At 42.3% G+C, this 27784-nt stretch overlaps 1 protein-coding gene across 1 annotated transcript in view; it reads right to left on the reverse strand.

Moving 5' to 3' along the window:
* ELP4 (elongator acetyltransferase complex subunit 4) overlaps positions 1-27784 on the reverse strand; it is a 477499-nt gene that overhangs the window by 342690 nt on the left and 107025 nt on the right. The window contains exons 4-5 of the mRNA XM_068261125.1: positions 25458-25586; positions 1316-1449 (exon numbers count right to left, since the gene is read on the reverse strand). Of these exons, the coding sequence (XP_068117226.1) occupies positions 1316-1449; positions 25458-25586 (263 nt within the window). The remainder of the gene's footprint in view (positions 1-1315; positions 1450-25457; positions 25587-27784) is intronic.

A 27784-nucleotide genomic window follows, 5' to 3' on the forward strand; every position in this document is an offset into this window, starting at 1 on the left:
TAGGCATGTTCTCCATTTAAGGGATAAATCAATGTTAGCGGCAAATAGGATTTGTAAATATTTATTTATTTCCTGCCTTTATATAAGAATGGCGTATTATGCAGTGCTTTGCCGAGTACATAAAACCATTCATGTTCCTCGCTTTCCGACAGCGGGGCTAATGTCCGCACAGCAATCTACGGGCGGGGAAGGCGCTTTAAGTTCAAGTTTGATGCAAAAACATAATGTAAAGCATTAAATTCACTTTTGTTAATACAGTAACATGACTTTTTTCTATTTTGCCTTCAAAAAAAGTTATAAATAATTTCCGCCAGTTTACCTTTATTTGTAACTAAAGCTCTGAAAAAAATTAAAAGAACACTTTTTAACCTGCTTAGCGGCATACCACTTGCTGGCCCCAGGAGTCCCCCATGCATAATAAATGTGATCCAATGGCTGTAAAACCTTTAGCTAGCACTAGGCAAGCTAGTACAAGTGTCCAGCTCCCCCCGATCGCCTGCGATCCCCCCGTTAATACATTACCCAGCCTGGATCCAGCGATCGCGCAGCCTCCCTGCACAGCTTCGGTCTCTCTATAGGGAGGATCGGGTTTGCGCATGACGTCATGTGCAATCCTCCCCATAGTGAAGACCAGGGCTGTGCGGGGGAGTCTGCGCCTATTTCCTGATCCAGGCTGGGTAATGTATAAACGGGGGAGAGGCTGGGATCGGGGGGTGCCGGACACTTGTACTAGCTAGCCTAGTGCTAGCTAAAGGTTTTACAGCCATTGGATCACATTTATTATGCATGGGGACACAAACTGGCAAAACCTCCTGAGCGGCGTAATGCTCAGGAGGTTAATCAGATTGAGGCCTCGTTCATACTACTCAGCGCTGATGGCCATGTGATCGGAACGCAATGCCCGCCATCTGCCCTGCTGATCCCATTCAGCGCGATAGCGCATTGCACTGCTGCGCAGCGCATGTAGTCTGAACATCAGACTGGGCAGTCTATGCACTTCTGATGTTCCTGCGTGTCATTGCTGAAATTCATAAAGCAGGCAGCGTTTCCTCCATAAAAACTATAAGGCAGAGTTCCCTTTTAATGTTTCTGCTCCGCCCCCCCCCCCCCCCCCCTTTAGTGCCCTCTAATATTATATCCATGGTGGCACTGATTCCTGTAAATGTATGATCAATTAAACTGATCACCTGATTTTGACTAAAAATCAATCGAAAGTATCAATTGGGCAAGGCAAAAAAAATCTAGGTCAATTTTCACTTTGAAGGCAAAATATTTATCAGCATAAAAACATAATGAAAAAAAAAAAAAAGAGTACCTGTGCATTCCCTCCATTGGTATTATTTGTGGAAGATAGAAGTTGTGTGTCTTCGCAGACTGCAACATATCTGGGGACATGGTTTTCGATATGTCATAGTAGTGACCAAATCTGGATGAAGACAACGGTATAGACTGTGCAGGGGAGGAAAAAGTGTATATTATATTATGTATTATAATGTGACTGCATGATCAACCACGTGAAAACATTACAGTAGAACAAAAAAGTAGAATACCACAATGGAAATGCCTAAATGTATCTGCAAGTTAAGTTATATTGGTCATTTTAAGATTACTTGAGGTCAAAGTAACAGAGCTTGGAGACGGGCCCTGGTAATGTTTTGTGCCCGCAGCCTGGCCCCAGCCAGGGCATGATTGGTGGCTGTTAACCTGGGGTAGCCAGCAGGCGGTCCTTCGGCAGTCTTTGAATAAATGGCCACCAATGCACTGCCAAGGAGAGGGGGTGGAGCATCTCCTGTGCCCCAAAGACGTCAGGACAGTTATTTGTTTAACCTAGCAACACCCCCTTCCCCCATCCATCTTCATTAACACAGAGCCTGTCATTTTGACCTTACGTACTCAATATGTTTTTTTTGGCAATACACTTTCGCTTGCTTTATGCGCCAGTTTAAAAGGTCACTAAAACCAAACACTTTCTTTCTAAAATCACGGTTTGTCATGTGATGCGCTTACCTGAATTTTTTGAAGGTTTGTTTGCACCTCCAACTGTGATGACATGCATTTTTCCAGGCAATTTCTTCTTCAATGTGACTATTTTATCTGGATCCGTCAAGCAACTAATCTGTCTTTTTAGTTATTGTTTAGACCAATTTAGAGTAGTGGTCAATGATCTGACTAGAGTTTGAGGACTTTTATAAGCTTTAGAAACTGATAATTTTAAAAAACAAAAAGATATATATAATTTGTGATTTCATACTCAATGTCCAAATCAATGAGCAGTTTGGATACATGGGGCTTGATTCACAAAGCAGTGCTAACCTACTTAGCACGTCTTAAGTCTTTAGACGTGTTAACCAGGGTGCTAAGTAGGTTAGCACCGGATTTCTCAATCAGATCATGCGCAAAGTTTTACGCGTGCAAAGTCCTATGCGCGCGCTAAGTCCCACAGGCTTTAATGGGCACTTCGCGTGGAGCGCTCTGTGCAGTGCGCGCGTAAAGTTTTACGTGCATAAAGTTTTGAGAGCGAAAAGCTGGTTTAGACGTGCTAAGGGGGTTTTCACAGGCGTGCTAACAGTTAGCACCGCTTTGTGAATCAAGCCCATGTTCTGCAAAACCTAAGGATATAAGGAAAAGGATAGACAGTTTGTTTGAGGAATGAAAAATGTAAAAAAGTGATTGATCACTGGTGCAACGTTTCATATTTGCACCTTTGTAGCTTGCTCTTTCTGTGCCAATTACAGTGGGCAACTTTCCATCTCTCCAACCAAAGCAGGAGTTGATAGTCCTAAAGCCTCCGATGCCAGGAAGAGGAAGTACTAAGAGCAGTCATGTGACCAAAACTAACATGAAATAAGTTACTCATAGAGAAACCAATTTTTATAAAAAACATAATGGCTCTGCTTTGTCATCCTGCAAACAATTCATTTCAATATTGATTATTACACAAATATATACATTTAAAAAATGCATAGCAGGTGCTAAATGAAACTAAAATAGTATGTGGGGATTAGCAGGCATCTAACAGACACCTGTGTTAAGTTCCAGTAATTGGGCGCCAAAGTAGTGAGTTGGGTGCCCAATGTAGATAGTATCAGATCGACTACAACAAAGGAAATAATAGTTGTAGCCGATCATCTACAACTAGCAGTCATTTTGGGTGCTGGGTTAGGCATTAGGTGGGGTGGGGGTAGGTTCAGGCCCTAGGAAGGTTGGTTAGTGTTAGGCATTAGGTAGGGGGAAATTAGTTTTAGGCGTAAGGAGGGTTCAAATGAGAATGGTTGTCAGGTAAGTGCATAGTAAAATATCAGTAATGTAAATTACCAATATTTTTTACTAGCGGCACCACCTGGCATCCAACTCATTAGTCAGAGCCCCAGTATGTATCCCTACACACCACCATAGCGATGCTGGCTCTGCATACACACGGTTCCACCTCAGTACCAGCTAACAGCAATGCAAGGCAGCTCTCAGGGTGGAAGATGCGGAGCTTAAAGTGAACCCGAGGTTAAAATAAACTGATGAGATAAACAATTATATTTATCCTTCTACGCCTAAAAATGACTTTTTAAAGTATCACAATCTTTTATATGTAAATATTTACAACATAGGTGTAATGTTTTACTGTCTCTAATCAGAGGCAGCCTATTAAAGGGGTTCTTTCGCGAATGAGGAAAAAAATAAAAAGTGGTTTATGCATAAACTATTAAACATCCTTCTAAAATAGTGTAAAAAGTTGTTTTAAAAAATGAATGGTTTCATCAATACAACAGGTAATGTAAACAGTGACGTATGAAGGACTGGGAAGCTAATCCATTTGTTAGGAGTGTTTTTTTTTTAACTTTCTTTTACAACCATAACTGCTGCCTACATACTTTTCAGTGGTATAAGCCACTTCTAGCAGGAATCACCTTTATAGCCCTAACAGCTATAACAGCTGAGCTCTGCTGAGCTGCTCAATATGTGTTTACATTGTTGCTAGGCAACCAGACCCTGTGCAGAGACTCGTTTTGTGAAGAGTCATAAGCTGCTGGGAGAATCACTCCCATCTACACCATATGATTCTTTGTCAGATTCGATTCAATTTGATTCAATTCATTGATTTGACTCAATCTGACATGTCCGATTCATGATTCGATTCAATTTGAATCGAATTGAATTGAATCATGAATTGGACATGTCAGATTGAATCAAATCATATCAATGAATCGAATCAAATTGAATCGAATCTGACAAAGAATCATATGGTGTAGATGGGACTGATTCTCCCAGCAGCTTAGGACTCTTTTCACAAAGGAGTCTCTGCACCGGGGTCTGGTTGCCTAGCAACAATGTAAACACATATTGAGCAGCTCAGCTGAGCTCAGCTATTAGGGTTATAACAGCAATTCCTGCTAGAAGTGGGTTATACCACTGAAAACTGCGTAGGCAGCAGTTATGGTTGTGAAAAGAAAGTAAAAAACAAAAAAAAACCACCCCTAACAAATGGATTAGCCTCCCAGCCGTCATCCGTCACTATTTACAATACATGTTGTATTGATGAAACCATTCATTTTTAAAAAAAACTTTTTACACTATTTAGAAGGATGTTTAATAGTTTATGCGTAAACCACTTTTTTTATTTTTTTCCTCATTCGTGAAAGAACCCCTTTAACTACCCCAAAGTTAGAAATAGGTCAATAGTTCATGTAGTTTATCTCTCCCTGCCTTCAGAAGTTGTATTCTGCCAGGAAAACTTTTATGGCTGTAATTTGCTTATCAGTGATGTTTACAGTATTCCTGACAAGGACAAGATAGAAGCTGTCATTTCCATGCCTAGAAATTAACTCTTTCAGGCAGCAAAATTAAAGTAAAACAGTCTGGTTATTAATATGGTTTTTACTGTACATACACATGCTTATCTCATCATGTCACATATCGCCTCCGGTACACTTTAAAGATTCCCTAATCTGAGACAAAGCTAACAAAGCCAAGCACAGATGTAGGTTTATGCTGGATCCACATAACTCTGTGCATTTTCTCTCCCTCTCTGTTTCCCCGACCCCTGTAATCACGATTAGGAAAATATGACTTTTGGCCAAAGTCAAATTTTCTGCTAGGAAGAGGTGTGGTGATGTTCTCTCCCATCTCCTCCTCTTAAGAGGAATGAATGGGACAGAGAAGAAGAGGGGATGAGAAGGTAATAGGAGAGAACATCACAGCAAAGGCCAAAGGCTGTTCCTTCCTATCTGAAAAAGAGGTGCAGTGACTGGACAAAGAGAAGAATGGACAAAACACAAAAGTATGTCCAGGCTGTGGAGTTGGAGTCGAGGAATTGGAGTATATTTCGGTACCTGAAGTCAGTAGTTTCATAAAGTGAGGAGCCGGATGATTTTTGTACCAACTCTACAGCCCTGGATCCAGCATGAACATACTCTGTGCTTACCTTAGGTAGCTCTGCCTCGGATCAAGTGTGCTCTGCCTCTGCCTCAGGTGTTTAAAGGGAACTTTATGTGAGATACCAATGGAGGCTTCCATATTTATTTCCTTTTAAACAATACCAGTTTCCTGGCTGTCCTGAAAATCATACTGGCATCAGTAGTGTCTGAATCACACACCTGAAACCAGCATGTGGCTACTCCAGGCAGAATCAATAAGAACATTTGATCTGCATGTTTGCTCAGGGTCTATTGCTAAAAGTAAGAAAAAACACTTTTTTTGGCAGATAAATAGCTCTATAGATAATTTCTGACAGGTCCGATCTGATTTCGGTCGTTTTTTCTGATTGATTTTCTCAAAGAAGTGAATGGAAATCGATCAGAAAAATCGATCAGAAAACCGATCGGTCAGTAAATCTGCCGAAAAAACTCATCATGTATTCCCAGCATTAGAGGCAGAGGATCAGCAGGACAGCTAGCCAACTCACATTGTTTAAAAGGAGAAACATATGTCAGCAGCCATATGCATACATATGAAATCGCCACCGGGAGACTTAAAGAGAAACTCCAACCAAGAATTTAACTTTATCCCAATCAGTAGCTGATACCCCTTTTACATGAGAAATATAATGCTTTTCACAAACAGACCATCAGGGGGCGCTGTATGACTGATATTGTGGTGAAACCCCTCCCACAAGAAGCTCTGAGGACTGCGGTACTTTTGTCAGTTTGTTACAATGTAACAAGGTTCACAGACAGGAATTAGCTGTTTACAGCTGTCTCTAACAGCCAAAACAGCTAGGAGCAGCTACATAATCTGCCCACAGTAAAAATGTCACCATGTAATAAATGTCAGAATGTAAATCGGGGAGAGGAAAGATTTTACAATGAGCAAACACTGACTAAATCATTTATCCATAATTATTGTAAAAATGAAGCACTTTTTTTATTACACTATTTTCACTGGAGTTCCTCTTTAAGCGCAGGATACAGACGATCTATGGCTTATCTTGCTCCTGCACAAGTCCCGGCGGTGTTAATTACTATTCCCCCTCTAGGTCCACGTGGATAGTTGGGAATGATGTAATTCGGCTTTCAGCTTTGTTGGCGGCCGAATTATTGTTTTATAAGTAACTTCAGCTCCATCTTGTGACGGCGCCGACGTTACTCAGTGTGCGCCGCTATAGCCGTAATTTCTATTAGCCGGCTGCGCCCAAATCTCCTGTGCTGGATTCAACGTGCTCGCAGCCATATCCCTATCACCTTAGGTTCCCTTTATCAGTAATGGCCTGGGGAAACATCAGAGTAAACCCAGGTATATCTGAAATATATAGAGAGGATTTGAGGATGTTTTTTTCTTTTCTTAGTGAAAGTATCAGAAGGTTGCCTCATATAAAAGTATATTTCTCTCCAGTGAAACAGCAGTCAAACGTTACCCAGGCTGAGTAAGTTTCTCTTTTATTGCTGCCTGTGCCCCCACTGGAGAAATAGCGACTGGCATTCTGCACTCAATGACCCTGTAACTGGATCAGGAAGTGAAGGCAAATCTCTCCAGGTTGTTGGTGCAGCATCCTCACTCCCAGGGTATGCAGAGTATTAAGCACCAACACAAAAGTAAAAGCTCCCTCATAAAACCCACAGTAACTCTTCAGTAAACATCACAGAAACATGCTAAACTGACCATAAAAAAATAACAAGCCGCGTTAACATCACATTGCAGATGATTCGGTTCATCTTTTAACACCTACAGTTTCCAATATCACCCCTCGGAAGACGGTGGCTGGGGTTAACAAATCTAAAACCAATTAAAAAAGGGTCTGTTTCTGGTCTATAATCTATCTCTTATCCGGATTAGCCATCAGAATGTTTTTATTGCAGACTCTGCAGAGCTCATCTTTTTATTGTCCTCCTTTGGGCCTCCTTTATGTCGGAGAAACACAGGGCCTGACTAAGTGAACTTTCATCTGATGTCTTCATTCACGAGAACACCGGGGTTGCTTATTTCAGATGCTAATCCCCCCCAACGAAAAGCTCAAGAGAAGTTGGTGAAGATACTGAAAAAAAAAGTAGAAACAAGTATTTTATTTTTCCCCCCTCCCTCGTCTTTGGATCCTCTTTGGGAATCCTGGGGCACATAGCTGAGTTTAATCCATGCTGCTTGGCGGATTAAGGTAGGTGATAACCTCTTTTGATTGAAGAGAGAGAAGAGGAGAGAGAAAAAAAAGTGGTGCTTACAAAGTGGGTGGAGACGGATTAGGTCAGAATGTACGCAATAAAAGCCTGGACTATATCAGAAGCCCCTGAATAGCTCCTCAGTGTACTCAATTCCCAAGCCTGGCAGGGAAGCTTGCAAAGACCTACCTGACTCAAATAAGCATGAATAATCTGTCTTAGCAGAATCATAGTGCAAAGAAAGACACAGAGTCTGTGCGACTCGCCCGGGTCAGCCATGTCTCTCTGTACATTCCAGCGAGCCAATCGGCAGAAGGGCATCGGATTGGCAGCCAGCACAAAATACCTTTCATAATACAGCTGCTGGGACTCAATGCAGATTTACTCAGGGGGGTTATCTTTAGTGCTTAAAGCCTGTGGCCATCAGATAAGATTTATCATATCCGAATGGTATTCAAAACTATGCGCTACACACTGGGTGAGGACTTGGTGGAACTTTGGGGTAAGCTAAAAAAAAAAAGCTGGCTGTTACAAATAATAAACCTTAAAGAATACTAAAAGAAGCTCCTGCTGCTGAAGATTATGAAAAAAATAAGTTTTAAAAAAATATGCAAAAGTTTATAAAAAAAAAGTGATTGTGTTGCTACAGCAACCAAACAGGTACTGGCAACCGATTTCAAACTTAAAGAACCACTCCGGGGAAAAAAGTAAGCAGTTAAAATCTGACAGAACCGACAGGTAGGACGAGTCCATCTCCTCATGGGGGATTCTCAGGGGTTTTTTTTTTCTTGTCTTCTAAAGCATTTCCTGAATGGCAGTTGCTAAGTCTACCTGCCAAAATAGTGTGTAAGTGAGTAGGGAGGCTGGCTGGCATCTTACTATTTTGGCAGTTAAATGGACATTCAGGAAATGCTTTTGAAAACAAAGAAAACCCTGAGAATGCCCCATGAGGAAATGGACTAGCTCCAAACCTGTTGGTTCTGTCTGATTTTAAGTGCTTACTTTTTTTTCGCTAGAGTGGTCCTTTAACCTCCCTGGCGGTCTATTAAAACCGCCAGGGTGCAGCGCAACACATTCATTTTTTTCTTTAAATCATGTAGCTAGCCTAGTGCTAGCTACATGATAGCCGCTGTGCAGCGGCATCTTCCCTCCCCTTCCGATTGCCTCCGGCTCCCCCTGTCGCCATGGCGACGATCGGGATGATGTAATCGACGTCATCCATGTCATGGTGCACGGGGGAGTCCCGATGCACCCCTTAGCGCTGCCTGCCGCTGATAGGCCAGGCTGCGCAAGGGGTCTGGGGGGGGGGGGGGGGGGGCGGCGCGGCGGGTAGCGGCGAATCGGCGTGGATCGATCGTAATGTACACGCAGCTAGCAAAGTGCTAGCTGCGTGTAATAAAAAAATTATGCAAATCGGCCCACCAGGGCCTGAGAAATCCTCCGCAGCGCAATAGCCCGAACTCAGTTCGGGCTTACCGCCAGGGAGGTTAAATTGGTAGATGGTAAATGACAGACGTAATCTAATTGGTTGCTATGAGCAACACTTTAATCTATATATAGTACTCCATTTTTTAATCAGTATAGTAGCAACAGGTTATGTTGCACTTCTTGGTACAATCTCAGCTGCCTTTGTTTTCTGTTCAGTTTGGAATTTGCCTTATCATAAGCCATAAATGTTACAATATTGCTAGCTCTTTCATATGATCTAATAGAATCAATGGCTTCAAGAAAAAGCTGTCACGTCAAAAATGTTACAATCAGTGTGAGAAGGCAAGGGATTCGAGTCAAGGTGGTAGACATACTGGTTGGGAGAACAGGACCAGGATGAGGACTGGCAGCTAACAGAGCAGGTTGACTTTAAAAGCCGATGTTAGGGCTAGCAGAGCCGTATTGAGGCAAAATGCTAAGCTCAGGACAGGCAGAGCAGGTTTGTGGCTACAGGTTGATGTTAGGGCTACCAGTGCAGGGTTGAGGTAACAAGCTAAGGTCAGAACTGGCAGCTGGTAAAGTTGGGCCAAGATCAGGCCCGGATTTACACAGGCACAGATGTCCTGGCACCTTAGACTTTGCCCTCCGTGAACGTACAAACTCTCGCCAAACTGCACTGCAATTGTGCTGGCTGTCCCAGCAGTCACTTCTCCATTACTTCCCCTGCCTCAGCTACAAGTGCCCCTTAGTATTAGGTAGAAAGGAGTTTCCTCAGTATTAAAGGGGTTCTTTCGCGAAAAAAGTAGGCAGTTAAAAAATGTGACAGATGACAGGTTTTGGGCCAGTCCATCTTTTTAAGGGGGATTCTCAGGGCTTTCTTTGTTTTCAACAGCATTTCCTGAACAACAGTTGCAAAATGTAACTGACATAATAGTGTGCAAGTGATTGGGGAGGCCGGCTGGTATCTTGCTATTTTGGCAGTTAAACTGCTGTTCAGGAAATGCTGTTGAAAACAAAGAAAGCCCTGAGAATCCCCCTTAAAAAGATGGACTGGCCCAAAACCTGTCATCTGTCACATTTTTTAACTGCCTACTTTTTCCGCGAAAGAACCCCTTTAAGTACTAGAGTTGCCCAAGACTGAATGGAGATCTCATCAGTAGAATGCCGAGAGCAGGGAGAGTATCCTCTCATTTACACTCTTATCAAAACACTGCATATAGGGAAGGAAGGAGGTAGGCGCTCAGGGAGGGGAGAGAACTGCCTTTCTATCATTAGGCGCCTGTAGGCATGTGCCTACAGTGCCTTATGGTAAATCCAGCCCTGGTCAAGATCATAGGCTGGTTGAGCAAGGCTGAGGTAACAGACTCTGTTCAGGTCTAGCAATTGGTAGAGGAGTGTCAGGGATACAGGCAGCGGTCAGGACAGAGAGCAGGGCAGAGTTAGGGCCTGTTTAGACTATGCGCATTCCTAGCCGTTTTCAGGGAACGCGTACAAGTACCAAAACCGCATAGAAACGCCTCCTAATGCTTTTGAATGGGCTAGTTCACATGTATGCGTATGAGACGCATACGTTTCTTATCCGCATTGCTGCATACAGTTCTGTGCGTCACGCATAGAAACGGACGCAATGAAAGTCTATGGACGCGTATCAAAAACGCGTACTATTGCGTTTTTAGCGTACGTTTCCCTCTGCGGTTCCCATAATTCTTTTTTTTCCCCAGAGTCACGTGTGTGTGCAAAACGCAATAGAAAACGCATTAGAACGCAAGAAAAACGCATGCATTTTTCAACTTGCGTTTCTTTGATTCTATACGCGTGCTTCATACGCTGACAGTCTGAACAGGCCCTTAGGGTCATTCATGGGAGCAGTATAGAGCAGACTGCACAGAGCGCTGTCTAAGCAGTGCTTAAATAGCCCAAAGGTTGCAAATAATGTGGCCACAAGTGTCAATGCTTATGCCTGGGTGGACATGGGTGAGATGGCAATGAATCGAATCGGCGGACAGGTGAGATTTTGGGGAGCACAGGCACAGTTTTAAACTGGATCTATTGGAAATTGTTATGTGGTATATGAGCAGGCAACACATCCCTCTCTGATCAGATTCATTGAGACAGAAAGATCTGTCTCATAGTCAACCTGCCCATGCGTCGCCTATTGTATGGGCACCTTAACAAATGTATCAGAGAAACATGTTAAACACGACGTGCACATGCTGCTTTACTAATACCATGACTGTATAGTTTATTTGTAGTAGCCTTGGAACTCTTAGTAGACAAACATTCCGCACAGATACAACTGACAGGACTAAAGATATCACCAGTGACAAATTTCAGAATGTAAATCTGGGGGGAAGAAAGATATACAGCAGGGGTAGGGAACCTATGGCTCGGGAGCCAGTTGTGGCTCTTTTGATGGCTGCATCTGGCTCACAGACAAATCCGTAGGAGTTGATTCACTAAGCTACCATGCTCAAGCAGTGCAGCTTAGTGTGGCAGCGCAAGTAAAATTTTCAAAGTAGGCACGCTACTGCTGTAGCATGCACTACTAACTTACTTGCGCTCCCCCCAAAATGTACGACTGCTCAAATTGTCCCACACTGGACCCTGTCAGGGTATTCCCACACTTTGTCACTTGACAGGCAGCCTACTGGGCCAAAGTGCAGGGATTTCATCCTACAAAGCAAATCAATCCCCAAGTCAGCTAGCTAAGTGTACAAGCTGTTAGTCTGTATTTCTCCTGTCTGGCTCTCGGGGAAAATTGCTGATGGTGTTGAAACCCAAGAGAAGCTGAAGACGTGTCTGACGCTTCTGCTGCCCAACGCATCAACTCTATACACATCACCATGGCAACAGGGTCGTAAGCCCTACTGTCCCAGTTTGAAACATGTTGTATTGCTCTCACGGAATTACATTTTGAAATATGTGGCGTTTATGGCTCTCTCAGCCAAAAAGGTTCCTGACCCCTGATATACAGTGTAAGAATGGCAGTCTCCATGTCACTCTCCCCTCGGGTTCACTTTAATTGTGATCACTGCTCTAACTAGGGGATACATTTATTTTACACAAGAGCTATGCCACTTGCTGACATTACTAGGTGGCCAGCAAAGTTTTAAGCCCCCTCTACACCAAGCAATAGGCAATAGTAGCCCTCAATCCTAAATGCAATCGATAAAACCAATCAAATCAGATGTGAAAAAACAGATGTAATAAAAAGGTTTCTGTTCGATTATCTGGTCGATGGTGATCACATTTTTGATTGAGATGAAATTGGACAGGTTGGATCTTCGTACAACCCAGTGCTCAGGAGTACTATACACCTGCACAGATAGCAAGCACACGCCTTACTCATAAATCCCGTTTATGATTTTTTTTTACCAATAACTGTCTTCACTTCTGATATGAAAACACATTACTAAGGTCAAATGCACAGCAACTAATGTGGTTGTATTAATAAGTGTTCCCAAGATGGCTGCAATCACAATCTCAGATGTAAAACGTCTGGGGCCCTGTGGGTAAAAATGTTCTGTTGAATTAAGTTCTCCGTATTAGAAGAGATGTTAGCAGATTGAGTACTCTGACATGTGTAACGCAGGCTGAATAGCAGCCGTTCTCGCTGGAGAAACAGGAAGACAAACCACCTTTTTTTTTTTTAATTAAATGATTTGTTTTTTAACAAGCTTGTGGCTGCCTCTTGACAATGGCGCACTGGCTTTCACCTTACTAAGAAGGAACGAGATTATAGGATTCACCCGGAGGCTGTTTGAGTTGGCCCATCACCATGTGTAAATGCAAACATTTCCCATGTCTCTACAAATCCATAGATAACCAAACATGCCAAACCCTGTCTTGTCCCAGACGACTTCCGGGCGATCTTCTATGTCTGGAATATTTGCATTAAACATCCACATCGTGAAATAAGGCAATAGGGAAATTAGCAAAGACGCATAAGGCCTTATTCAATTGACTTTTTCTCCTGAGCTTTCTCAAAGGATATTATTTTTCATCTTCTTTTAAAATATTTTTTCAGCACTTTACATGTGGAAAAGTACAAAAAGTAGGTGGAAAAGTGCCATCAAATATATTTTGAATATTTTCCTGCTTGTTGGTGGTGCATTTTACTGACAATTAACTTTTCTCTTGAGCAGTGGTCCTCAAACTAAGGCCCGCGGGCCGAATGCGGCCCCCTGAGGCTCTTTTACAGGCCCCCACACACAAAATGTATTACTTATAGATGCGGTCAGCTAGACAGCTACATCTTTAAATATTGGTGGTCCACAAATAAAATAGCAGTGCTGGCACCACCCATCCACATGGAAGCCAGAAAGCAGTAATTTGCTGGTTTCCAATCATATTCCACATCAGGTGACACTTCTGTCCAATTGTAATTCAGGTTGTCACCTAGGTATGCTTCACTTTCTGGCCCGCAAAGACGTCATTTAACGTATACTCCGGCCCCTCAGCAGTCTGAAGTATGTTGACCCGGCCTTCGACCCAAAACGTTTGAAGACCCCTGCTCTTGTCAAAGGAAATGTTTTTACACCATTGCAATAAAATACATTTTAAGCCTGGGCACTATCTGCAAGGAGTTTGTATGTTCTCCCCGTGACTGCCTGGGTTTCCTCTGGGCACTATGGTTTCCTCCCCAATTCCGAAAAATACAGATTTGTTAATTGGTTTCCCCCTAAATTGACCCTAGGCTACAATACATACACTACACGTTACATACATAGACATATGACTACGGTAGAGATTAGATTGTGAGCCCCTTTGAGGGACAGTTAAGTGACAAGACAATATATACTGTATATACATGCAAGCAAGCCAACCCGCATATAAGCCGACCTCCCAACTTTTACCTGAAAAGCCAGGAAAAAAATGATTGACCCTCATATAAGCCGGGGGTAGGAAATGCTGGCTGCGTGATCCCCCCAGTGTGTCCCAGTATAGCTAGTATAGTGCCCAGTATGGGTAGGTAGTGCCCAGTATAGCTAGTATAATGCCCAGCATAGCTAGTATAGTGCCCCAGTATAGCTAGTATAGTGCCCAGTATAGCTAGTATAATGCCCAGTATGGGTAGGAAGTGGCCAGTATAGCTAGTATAGTGCCCGGTATGGGTAGGTAGTAACTCAGTATAGCTAGTATAGTGCCCCAGCATAGCTAGTATAGTGCCCAGTATGAGTAGGTAGTGCCCCAGTATAAGTAGGTAGTGCCCAGTATAGCGCCCCAGTATGGGTAAGTAGTATCCCCCCCCCCCCCCTGCCCGCCGCTATTACCTCAGCTGGTGCCGCTTCCTCTATTCCCCTCTCCTGGTGTAACTAATTCACAGCAGCGCGCCCCGCGGTTGCTGTAATGATGATGGAGGAAGCAGGAGAGAGCGCGGCTTCCTGTAGCGGCGATGTGTATCGCCGTTACTATGGGAACCGCTCTCTCTCTACGGCTTCCTCTTCCTCATCACAGCAGCCGCCGTGGGGCGCGCTGCTGGGAATTAGTTACAGCAGGAGAGGGGAATAGAGGAAGCGGTGCCGGTTAAGGTAATAGCAGCGGCGGCCGCGGGGGGAGGGCCGCGCATCACATGACTCGCAAGCAGGCCGACCCCCCAACTTTTGGCCCACTTTTTGGGGGTCAAAAATTTGGCTTGCTTGCGAGTATATAACGGTACTCTGTACAGCACTGCGGAAGATGTCGGTGCTATATAAATGCTAAATTATAATAATAACCTGTCTAAAATGTTTATTTTCACTTCAGGTTTCAGGTAGCACAGTCTTCAGTAATTTCACATCTACCGTATATATTAAGTAAATGTAAGATTTAGTAATAAAAAGTATTAAATATGTGGATATTTTCCTTAAAGTGTACTCGAGGCGGTTTTTAAATGTAGAAAAGGGACACCGCAAGCAAGAAAAAACCCAAAATAATGTTGACAGTACTCTTTCACCTACTATTTGATACTTTTTCAATTACAGAATGCTGAAGTTATTTTAAAAGCAAATATGAAAAATTCTATCCTAGGAGAAAATTCAGAAGAAAAAGTTAATTGCATATGGGCCTCCTAAGTTTTCTCTTAATAGGTAATTTTTTTATCCTCTGTTTAAAATAACATTTAAGCTCTTTGCAACTGAAGAAGTACAAAAAAAGTAGGTGTAAAAGACTAAAAGCACTGGCAAAATTACTCAGGAGAAAACTCAAAAGAAAAAATAAATTGCATATGGACCATAGGCTCTTATTCAATTCCGTTTTTTTTCTCCAAATATTTCTCTTACAAAATACTTTTTAAGCCAGCAGCAAGGAAGAAAATGCTCAGAATAATGTTGACAGTACTTTATCTACTTTTTGGTACATTTTCAATTGCAGTTATTTTAACTACTTCAGCCTTCAGTGTTAATTTCACCTCATGCATCTGAGCAATTTTCACATTTTGGCGCTCCTCCCATTCATTCGCCAATAACTTTATAAATTAAAACCCATGTATTTTATTTGCCCATTTTTCCCGGTTATTACACTGTTTAAATTATGTCCCTATCACAATGTATGGCACCAAAATTTTATTTGGAAATAAAGGTGCATTTTTTTTTCAGTTTTGTGTCCATCACTATTTACAAGCCCATAATTAAAAAAAATAATAGTAATATACCCTCTTGACATGCATATTAAAAAAGTTCAGTCCCCAGTTATTTTTTTAATTGTAATTTGTTTTCCTATGCAAACGTTTTATTTGGGTATTTTAGGGAGAGTGTGGGAAGTAAGGAGTTAATGTGTAGGTCTGTTGATTAAAATAAATGTATGTAAGTATAATTTTACTGTTTGGCCACAAGATGTCCTCAGTCTTTAGCTTCCTGTGCATTCTTTTAGTATGCGAAAAAGGAAGCAATGTGCGTAAGTGTTTACGAATGACCACAGGCATCTCATTGATGCCCCGATCATTGACCTGTGGACCTAGATCAATGAATGGGAGCGGTGTTCCCATTCAATGATCTCCAAGCTAACGGGCGGCGGTAAAAATGAGCGCAGGAGTACGCGCATGAGCAAGCAGGAGTGCGTACAGCGGCAATCGTGGCAGAGTGAGTACATCTACGCCCCTGAGAATTAGATTCAATTTTTAGGGGCGCAGATACTGTAGTGCAATCATTAACCGGTTAAACAGAAGATGGCTATAGGCCCCCATTCAATTTTTCTCCTGAGTTTTCACCTAGGTTATATTTTTACAACTTATCAATAAAATGCCTTTTAAGCCACCAGCAAGCAAAGAAATACTCTGAATAATTTTGCCAGTACTTTTAGTCTTTTACACCTACTTTTTGCTATTTCTTCAGTGGCACAGTGCTGAAACATTATTTTAAACATAAAAGGATAAAAATTATCTCTAAGGAAACAACATAGGAGGGCCATTTCTCGTGAGTTGTCTCCTAGGCGATACTTTTTCATCTTCAATTTAGAGTAATTTTTCAGCACTTTGCAATGGAAAAAGTACCAAAAAGTAGGTGAAAAAGTACTATCAAAATTATTTTGAGTATTTTTTTGTGTGTGCTTTCAAGTGGTTTTAAACGCATTTTATTGACAAGTTTGAAGGTGATGAGTAGCTTGCATCTATCACCTTGAATAGGATATGGCCCATAATATCTGGGACCTAAAGCCACAAATACAGTATATCAACACCAAATGCTGTACAAAGACACAAATCAATGTATAAAAAAGCATTAAGGTAGCCATACACTGGCTCGATTCCCGGCCGTTTCGACAGCAGATTCGATCCTGGGATCGAATCTGCTGCCAATCGTTCGCGGTAAACGCAGCCGCCGATCCGATTTCCTCCCGAAATCGGATCGGTCCGTCGATCGCGCCGTGTGGGAAATTACCCTCGATCGCCCGCCGGTAAAGTGCGCGTCGCTAGCGGCGGCCGATCAGGTATACATTACCTGAGGCTGGCTCCCGGGCGTCTTCTCTGTGCTGCACGGCTCTGTTCCGGCTCCATCCATCCCGGCGCTTCCTGTGTCACTGCAGTGACCAGGAAGTTCTAATAGAGGGCGCTCTATTTGAACTTCCTGGTCACGGAGTAACACAGGAAGCGCCGTAATGGATCCGGAACAGAGCCGTGCAATGCGGAGAAGATGTCCGGGAGCCAGCATCAGGTAATGTATACGGGGGGGGGGGGGGGGGGGGGACAGGCGGCAGGAGCAGCTCAGCAGATGGTGAATCGGTTTCAGGCTGAAATCGATTCACAATCTGTTTGCAGTAAAGGCAGCCATACGATCACTCTCTGATCAGATTCGATCAGATAGGGATCTGTCAGCTGGTCGATCTAATGGCACATCGACCTGTGTATGGCTACCTTTATGACGTTTAGAGCAAACAGGACCTCACAGGCCAAATTGTGATCTACGATTAATCTGATCCCTCATTTAAGAACATACTTTCCACTATACAATGATGTATTTGGAAGAAGCTAAGAAAGATATTTACTGAATAGCTTAGTGTAAGTCCACTTTAGAAGCCATTTGTAATTTAATGTCTATAAAGGTCATCGTTCATGCTGGCCTGGTTAAAGAAAAAATAGGTCTGACACAACTGGACAACTTGTTAGAGTCCAGGATCTCTACATTGTATGTGAACTAACCCAGGGGGTACTTGTGTTAAGTTCAGGGGGTATATAAACTTGTAAAAAATAATTAACCCTCTGCTTTCAAAACACTCAAGTAGCAAAAAAACCCAACTAGGTTGCAAATTTGTATGTGGTTGCAAAATGTAAGGTATTAGCTTACCAAATGGATTGCTGCAACAACCTTCTGTACTAGACCCTTTCACCAGCATTGAGGTTTCCTCTGTAAAAAGGGTCCCTACTTTACCTATACCAATCAAGCAAGAAAGCAAATATTTCATGCTCTTCAACTTGAGATTCACTCTAACACACTGTTAGGTTTCGACCATAATAAGGAAAACATGCATGTCTTGCTGACAGGTAAAGGTAGAGTAGGGACCCTTTATACAGAAAAAAATCGATGTTGGAATGCACAACTACATTTAAAGTGTACCGTAAGCGACATGATGAGGTAAACATGTGTATGTACAGTGCAAAACATTAATAATCAGGCTGTTTTACTTGTTTTATTCTGCTGTGTGAAAGAGTTAATTTTAGGCCTGGAAGAGTCAGCTTCTGCCTTGTGGGGAATATAGTAAACATCACTGATAAGCAAATTACAGCCATAAAAGTTTTTCTGGCAGAATAAAACTTCTGAGAACAGAGGGAGATAGAAAAAGGTAAATAGTTCAAGTATTTTCATTTAGGGTCACTTAACAGGCTGCCACTGAACAGAGACAACAAAACATTAATTCTACTTTGTAAGTGTTTAAATATAAAATAAAACCAGGGATATCTAAAAAAAAGTAATTTTTAGGAGTAGGAGGATAAATACAATTGCTTATCTCATCAGTTTATTTTCACCTCGGGTTCACTTTAACAAATAGAGAACTTGGAGTTGGGGAGAGAGTGTGTGTGTGACTTTCTGTTTGGTTATAGTACTTTCCCTTTTCTGCCATGTGGCAAAACTGGTGACTGGACTTCTCATGTTGAATCCAGGTCTGGTTTAAGCAGGTAGTGAAGGAATTGGGAGGGGGAGATCAGCTCTCTCCTGCAGTCAGTATCATCCATGTCAATGTACAGCTAGATAAACAGCAGCCTATGTAGCCCAAGGATATACATAACAGACAACACTAAGAGCTGTAAAAGAAGTGACCACTGTGACTGCTTCTTACGGGCTGGCTTCCCGGCGATTAGCTTCTAGTGACAGTGAAGCTGATACAATCTCAAGTGCTTACTTTACTTATTACGCACATGGTTAAGCAAGTCAACAGCGTGCTTCAATACTTTCACTAGAGGGATTTAATAAGTACTGCTCAGTCAACCTTTCAGACTCTGGATAGAGAGCTACGTTGGAGATACGCCTAGCATAAACACTTTTGTTGGGTGACATGCTCCTTCCCCCTTCAATACGGGCAGGGGCAGCCGTGTGCCACAAATATGCTTAGTAGTCAGTGAATGGAAGTAAAGGGTTTCTAAGTAGCCACTTGTGCATGGTCAACAGCAATCAACCCTTCCCCCATTCAAAGGCCGTCAGTTACTTTCACTTTTATTTACTTCTTGCATTTAGGTAGCACCAACAGCAGCATTTTGCAGAGTACAATCTAGTTTGCTGTGTTTAGCGATCTTCTCTATATTGGCCTCAATCAAAATGCAGGAAAAATGCAGCAAGGCAGTGATTGCCTTTTGAAAACAATTGGAATGCATCTGGGCCCATATGCAATTCACTTTTTCACCTAAGTTTTCTCCTAGGTGATCATTTTTAATCTTCTGTTTAAAATAATTTTTCAGCACTTTGCAATTGAAAAAATACCAAAAGTAGATGGAAAAGAACTGAATTGAATTATTCAGTGTATTTTCTTGCTTCCTGGTTGCTTAAAATGCATTTTATTGACAAGGTGTAGAAATATCAACTTGGAGAAAAAGTGAATTGCATACGGGCCCCAGTGTGCATGCATACCAAAGATTACCACTTTAACCACTTGAGGACCATAGGCTTACACCCTCTAGTGACCAGGCCATTTTTTACAATTCAGGCCAGCGCAGCTTTAACAGCTCGCTGCAGGGCCATACAACTTGGCACACAAATGAATCTTGCCACCAACAGAGCTTTCTGTTGGTGGCATCTAATTGCTGCTGCTATGTTGTTTTTTATAAATATTATTATTTTTTTCATAATAAAAATGATAATTTTTGTTTTATTTTTCCCTCCTACCCTCCCCTCAAGAGCCAATCAGATAGATCGCCTCTCATAGGCATCAGCCTACGAGAGGGATCAGCTTGCGAGCCTTTCCTGGGGACAGCTCAGTGACAGAGCTGTCCCCCGTACAGCGATGCACTAGATCGCAGCGATGTACAAGCGATTACGGCGTTTTCACTCCACTCTGTAACGGAGCAGGGATGCGATCCCCTCTAATTTCCGCCCCCAGGACTTGACCCCGATCAGCGTTAGGTGGGGGAGCCACCTTACCGATGCCGGCGTTCGGGAAGGAGTTAAAGGAGCTGACCTTGCAATTGGGAAAATGGCAGCTTTTTAAGTTTGGAAAGTTCAGAAGGAGGTTAGAACTTGTTGTGGTTTAATTGCTGTGTTTTGCCCCAATCTGTGAAAGTTTTTCCACTCTTCCTTTCCAGACAGGAAGAAGGGACGTCTCTCCTAGAGTGATATATAGAGAATGATAGAGATTTTTTTTTCTTTTGTAGAATGAAGAGGAATTTGTTTTTAATGCTATTCTACATTTTCCTGGACCACCAAATGACATCTAAGGGCCTGTCTCCACTAGACATTTTTTCTGTGTGTCAGTTGTTCTGCATGAGCTGTCTGACAGTTTTGCATTGCTGTCAATTGTCTTTCTGCATGTGAAAAATGCATTCAAGTGAGAACTAGTCCATTGATTAACATTGGCTGCGGTTTTTCTGTACAGAAAACGCACAGAAAAACCGACAAATGGAGACAGGCACTAACAGCCACAAAGCTCCTTGGAGGTCCGAAGGCCCTTTCACCCTGGCAGGGTGCGTTGGGGAAAATTGGCGCACTGCTACTGCAGCCTAATGATAGCCTATGGGGAGGTTCATACTTCCCACGTTGCGGTACGCTGCTCCAGAAGTGCCCCATTTAAGCACATATCTACGTTACCGCACATGTCGTGCATCGGGCCGGAATTCATGTTAGTCTATGGCAACGCAGGCACGGAAGCGTATTTTTACAATACGCTTCCATGCACATGTCCACAGAGAGGCGCTCACAAAAACGCTTTGCTTTGTACTAGACTTGCATGAGTTTTATGCTCCGTTCATAGCCTGAGGAAGCAGGGTATGCCTTGCACTTTCTGGAGTACGTAAATAAATATTCGGTTGAACTCTATCAACAACTTGTAGTGTCTATCTGGAGGAGGGGAATCCACCTCAGCCTTCCCCAGTTTTTAAACTTTTTATCGACTTTTATCCTTTTGGCGCCACTGTACATGATCTTGCAGTAGTCCGATCGACATGCTTGGCCCAAAATTGGTTGCATAGTCGATCGGACATGCACTTGGTGGCACTGATTTTAATCTGATTCGACAATAACTATCAAACTGTATGGTGGATCGGCAACCAAGTCGCTAGATGTATGGGTACCTTAACTTCAATGCTGATACAGATGACAATAAAGACCTAACCGGCATTTAGTACTTTATGAAGCTCATTAGAAGTGTAGTTAATGCTGGCTGTATCTTCACTTCCTGGTCTTGGAGACCCTGACTGTGAAACAGGAAGTGAGGGGAATCATGTCAAGCAGAATGGAGACAGCAATACAAACTTGACAGAAACTTTATTAAAAAAAAGGAAGAAAAAAAAATAGCTTAGGCTTAAGTTGGTGACCACTGTGACTCAAAAATTCCTTTAATTATCAGCTCGTCATCAAGGACTCTCATGTATTTTAATCTCCATGCAAAGGAGATTGACCTTTCTTGCACCAAACACTCTCGAATTACCAACAGTCTCCCTGCTGTCACCTTGTACTATTCCTAATGTTATCTGAAGCTTGACATACCTAGAGAATGAACTTTGTATCACCTCACCTAAGTGTGTATCACCTAACCATAAGTTGGGCTCATCTTCAGCTCCAGGGCCCAAGGCTCACCTCTCACTCCTTCGTGTCAATCCCAGCGTCACCCAAGTGACAATATATCTGCCAGCTTCTCCCTCACCGAATTCATCATTCTGGTCAAGAGTTCAGCCCTTAAGGATGACATCCCAGCTCATAATGTAAATAGTTCATGTATTTTGTAATCCCTATCTGTCAATCACAACTTTGTGAAGTCTTAAATGTACCAATTAAGAAAGGATTGTACAGAAAGCTCGAGTCCGGTTATTTTACTTTTTAAATGGAGTGGGGAGAAGCAGGATACAACCTATGTTAGGATGACAATGGTCTCTGGGGGATATTTATCAAGGAATTTGTGTTGAACAACAACAGCATTTACAATGCTAAGTAGGTGCTTCGTATATAGCAACCTATTTGGGATGTGTTTATAGATAACCTTACTAGGTCATTTCAACACACACACACACACACACACACACACACACACACACACACACACACACACACACACACACACACACACACACACACACACACACACACACACACACACACACACACACACACACACACACACACACACACAGGCACAGAAGAGGCCGACCTCGCCAGGTGGTCGGCTGTTATAGAGGGGAAAGCGGGACAACAGCTGGGAGCGGAGCTGCGGCAAGGGACACATAGGCTGCCAGGGGCAGGAGGCTTCAGGTAAGTAGATATGTTTGTTTTTTAAACGCCTGATGTTTCCTTTAAAGGATGTTTCCTTTAAAGGATACCACAACTGAAATGTGACATAATGAGATAGACATGTGTAAGTACAGTGCCTAGCACACAGATAACTATGCTGTGTTCCTTTTTTTCTTTCTCTGCCTGAACGAGTTAAATATCAGGTATGTAAGTGGCTGACTCAGTCCTGACTCAGACAGGAAGTGACTACAGTGTGACCCTCACTGATAAGAAATTCCCCTTTTTCACCTCTTTCTTGCTCTCAGAAGCCATTTTCTGCTAGGAAAGTGTTTTATAGTTGGAATTTCTTATCAGTGAGGGTCACACTGTAGTCACTTCCTGTCTGAGTCAGGAGTGAGTCACCCACTTACATACCTGATATTTAACTCTTTCAGGCAGAGAAAGAAAAAAAGGAACACAGCATAGTTATCTGTGTGCTAGGCACTGTACATACACATGTCTATCTCATTATGTCACATTTCAGTTGTGGTATCCTTTAAGTTTCCCTTTAAGATATGTTGTTATTATTATTTAGTATTTATATAGCGCCGACATATTACGCAGCGCTGTACAGTGTATTATATATATCTTGTCACTAACTGTCCCTCAAAGGAGCTCACAATCTAATCCCTACCATTGCAATATGTCTATATTATGTAGTGTAAGTACTGTAGTCTAGGGCCAATTTTAGGGGGAGCCAATTAACTTATCCGTATGTTTTTGGAATGTTTTATTGATCATGCTTAAAAGATACATGGGGAGGCATGTGATATGAGGACATAAACATGTGTACAGTATGTAAAAGAAAGGTAAAACACAATCGAGAGCCCCAATACTGTATTACTGATAAAGGAATGCCAAGGTAGCAGCAATAAGAAATATACTCACAAGTATGGGTAGCCGGGTTCAGGCAACCACTTAGAGCACTTATTGGGATATTAGGCCTGTCCCCACTCATGCTAAAAAAGCTCTCTCTGTAGAAGGAAAGAAGGGGTGTTCACCCATCCACCAGGTGGATAACAATAATTGCACTGGAAACAGAGGCGCCAGCAGAGTAAAAATTGATCATAGGTACAGAGGCCCTGTACTTGGCTACACAACTTCTGAGTTACTCCTATCTTTATTATTGCCTGAGGAAGTGGGCTAGAGACCCGTGAAACGCGTTGCATTTGTTCTGGAGTACAAATTAAATCTTGTTTAAACCATACATAGTGGTTGTGTTTGGTTTTGGGGAGGTAAGTCCACCCTTGCCCCCCAACTTTTATGTGTACAGTATGTGCACAAATAACAATGCTGTGTTCCCTTTTTCTTTCTCTGCCTGAAAGAGTTAAAAGTCATGTAAGCAAGTGACAGTTTCTGTCCAGGTTGGGACCTGGTCAGACTATGGGAGCAAGTAGGTGAAATACGCTACACCTCGGACACTAGGATGGTGCTGGAACTAGGCGACTTGACCCATGTAGACAGCAGAAAGGAGGAAGTTCCGCACAATTAGTTTAATAGAATCCCAACTTTATTGATACAGGTAACAGCTGTACAGCCTGGAAGCTGACATGTTTCGGACTCACAGGTCCTTAATCATAGCACCATGATTATGATTAAGGACCTGTGAGTCCGAAAAATGTCAGCTTCCAGGCTGTACAGCTTTAACCTGTATCAATAAAGTTGGGATTCTATTAAACTAAGGATTTTGTGCGGAACTTCCTTTCTGCTGGTCAGACTCACTGATAAGGAATTACAGCCATAAAATACTTTCCTAGCAGAAAGGGGCTTTTAGAAGCAGGAAAGAGATACAATGGGTCAATTGTTCATAGATTTTAGCTCTGGCACACTTCAATGAATGTGTCATTGAGCAGAGACAATGAAACAGTAAATACTGAAAAAGTAGATTTAAATATGAAAAAAAAACTCTGGGATATTTAAAAGTAATTTTTAGGAGAAGGACGATAGATGCAATTGTTTTTTTCTGGAGGAACAGTTAGAAGTTAGAATCTACGTCCTGCTGGTGGCTGTGCGGCTCTGACATGACGTAAATTTTAACTAGTCACCGCCGCTCTCGCCTCTGTTCTGTCACCGCACCCGCTTGCTCTGTTGTCTCAGTGACAGCAGAGCTTCCACATCTCGGTCAGGATCACAGTAATCACAGCTCAGAATAGGGAAAGGATGTCTCTGGTCCTTAAAGGGTTAAAGAATGAATAAGCATATGCTTTCATTAACTCAATTGTAAGCAAGGCTCTTCTAGACATATATATATTTGGAATCAGACTTGGAAAATTCTTCTAATACTGAGGAATTTTCCAGTATGTCCTACTCCCTCAATAATTCACTGCACAGATGTTATGCAACAATTGGTGTAATCAAATACTCTAATGGTGTTCTGAAGGCATTTGGCAACTGAGGAGTCAAATGCCTTTGCTGCTGCTATTCAAAGCAGTCATACCTCCTACACACTCCAAATTTTAAGGGAATGGAAGGGCCCCCTGAGCTACCACTGTGCCAGCCTACCAGCCCTAATAAAGTAGCTGCTGAACCATTTGTGTGCCCGTCTACTTGTTTATAATTTACTGTTGGAATTGGGGGGGGGGGGGGTGTATTTATGGAGGCTTGACGTTGGTAAACTGGGACAGAGGACCAGTGCATGAGCCAGAGGTAGAGGTGGGTACGCAAGGTTAGTTGGAAATAATTCCTTTGTAACCTCACATACTCTATAGCGTCTATTTAATTTCTGCGCCAGTCAGCTTGGCACAGAGCGAGTCGAATGACGGCTCAATCTGCTGCTGCTAAAATTCCAGGTGGCATTAAATACTATTCCCCCACCGAGTCACAGCTAGGAGGGAGAAGTCACTCTTAGTCCACGAATTACCTCTGCATTGCTACCACAGCCGCACCCAACTCAGGGGCTACGTGGCTGGCGCCGTAACCCAGGAAGAGACATCCCGTTCTTTATACCGAAACACATCTCTCATTTTTTTTCAACTAAGTTCTCCTTTAAATTCAACTTATTTGCCTTTAGAGCATACTGTATTTAGCAAGATATACAAACAAAAAGGGCTAAAAGCAGCCAGATGGTCACCTCCACTTTAGGTAGGTTCTGGTAACGCCAGGCTATCTTCATACTGTCTCCTTCTGCACCAGGAGCCTCAGCTTCCACTTTGCGCAGATCTTGTTTCGGTAAATCATCAGTAAGTGGTGCAGGGAGGTCCTGCAAAGAAAATAATAACTTTTGAAACAGATGTGTAGCGTTAATGTTTTTAAGCTATACACAGAATAGGGTGCAGCTCATTGATTTTTCATGAATTGTGCCCTGAGGGCTATGAACAGAAGTGTGCAAATATTGTGCTGTTACGAGAGAGCTTTGGGGGCCACCAGAAAAAAAGTTGGTGGGATGCATTTGGCCCCAGGGACGGACTTTGGACATGCCTGATATACTCAGTACATGCCACGAAACAATACATACAGCACACAAGCTTATTACCACTCATATCAGTGCATGCATGCAACTTATTAAAGCACATCTCTAAGTATAAAAGGAGAAAAAAATCAGATCGTTAACTCAGTAAAGGGAAGCCTTTGGCTCCTCCAGAGGCTGCCCATGTCCTCCTCCAGACCACCGCTGGACTCTGGGACCTTCTGGAAGTTTCTGGCCATGCTACTGCCCTTGAAGGAGTTCAGCTGCACGCTTGTGCTTGCACAGTAGCATGGAGCCACTTGGGCTCGGCTTTTACCGCCAAACCCAACCAGCTCCATGCTATTGTGCAGGTGGGAGATGTCCTCCACATTGCCGTCACGCTCATTCACAGACGGGAGAGCGCATTCTTTGACAAGGCCCTTATGGAAAAGGTTGGGAGGGTCCCAGCACTGTATCGGTGGAAGAGAGGAGGACAGGGGAAGCCTTTGGATTATCCAGAGGCTTCTATCTACTGAGGTAAGTGCCCAATTTGGGCACTTTTTTGATAAAGTTATAATGTAATGAAACTGCTACCAAAGCCTTTTGTTTTTCGCAGACAGAATTTTCCTTTTTTTCACCTGTGCCAGGAAACTGGTCACCAAGCTCAGAAACTAAGGTGAGATTTCGGCAATGGAAAAACATTAGGCAATTAAAAATAGGCAGACAACGCACACCAATTTTACTGTTACTAATGCTGACAATGTATCGTGCATTGCGTAATTAGGGCGACCCTGTCATTGGGCGTAGTGGAAAGCTTGCCGTGCTTTGCCTGCTTACAGCATTCTTACTGCAGAACAGTGAATCAAGACCAACATGTTTCATATAGAGTTCCACTTATTATTATATTATTAATATAAGCAAGCGATTTGCAATGTGCTTAAAAAAAAAATAATTTAATTAAAAGCCATCTACTATTTAAAACATTATACTGCCTGCAATAAAAGTGTCCTACGGCCTATAGCTCGCATGCAAACATCAGTATCACTCGTCAAACAGAGAACCCCTGTAATAAGCGATCATGAATCATTGTGTGATTAGTTAGCAACAGATGAAGTGTAATGATAAGGTAAGCTCTTTCTATTTGTATTATATAATTAAATACTTGCATACTGCTATGCAGTTATAAATGTCTCCCCTGAAAGCAAAACTATATTCAGGTTCCCATTTTGATTAATAAGTAACCATTTTCATAAGCGACGGGTAGAAATTTATGGTATTTAAGCTTTCAAAAAATTACCCAAGCAGTAACCATCACAAAAGTGCCACCCGTGCATTAAGAAAATGCAGCAAAAGAATAGGTCATTAAAGTAATGTATTATTTTACAAAGCAGCAATGTGTGTTATGGAACAATATGGCAGTGGGGTACCATGTGATGTGTTCTAGTTTTTTTCTATACGCGGTAAATACCTTAATGTGTTTGTATACTTACAGTATATGTGATGAAATGTCTTACAATGGGCCTTAGACAGATAATGGAGTATACCTGCATTACTGATTTAAGCCACATTTTCTAATGCCAGCGAACTGCCTTCAAGATGTACAATGTAAATTTTGACTGTACTGATCGCATTAATTTTTCCATATTTGAAAAATCTGCTTCTAAAATATTCCTATCACCTTTGAAGTTTTCATCCCTTCTCTCTTGTCATAAACAAATTCACTGCACTCTTCATCATCCCTGTGCTTATTAGCACATGTAGGCAAACATTATAAGATGCTTTTAACAGATTAGCTGTTAGATTTGATTAAAGCAGTGGGGAAAGCCATACTATCCCAGGGGGAAAAAAAACCTCATATATGTAGATAAATGATTTTTATACTTACATAACCTATGTATTGTACTGTTCACATTTTGATTTCAGTGAATTTTATGAAGGAAATAAAGAGAAAACTGTTCCAGGCATTTTCAGTCTTTACTGCCTCTGACTGAAGCCAATCCTGATGTAATTTG

This window comes from Hyperolius riggenbachi, chromosome 11 (assembly GCF_040937935.1).
Source record: "Hyperolius riggenbachi isolate aHypRig1 chromosome 11, aHypRig1.pri, whole genome shotgun sequence".
Taxonomy (NCBI): domain Eukaryota; kingdom Metazoa; phylum Chordata; class Amphibia; order Anura; family Hyperoliidae; genus Hyperolius; species Hyperolius riggenbachi.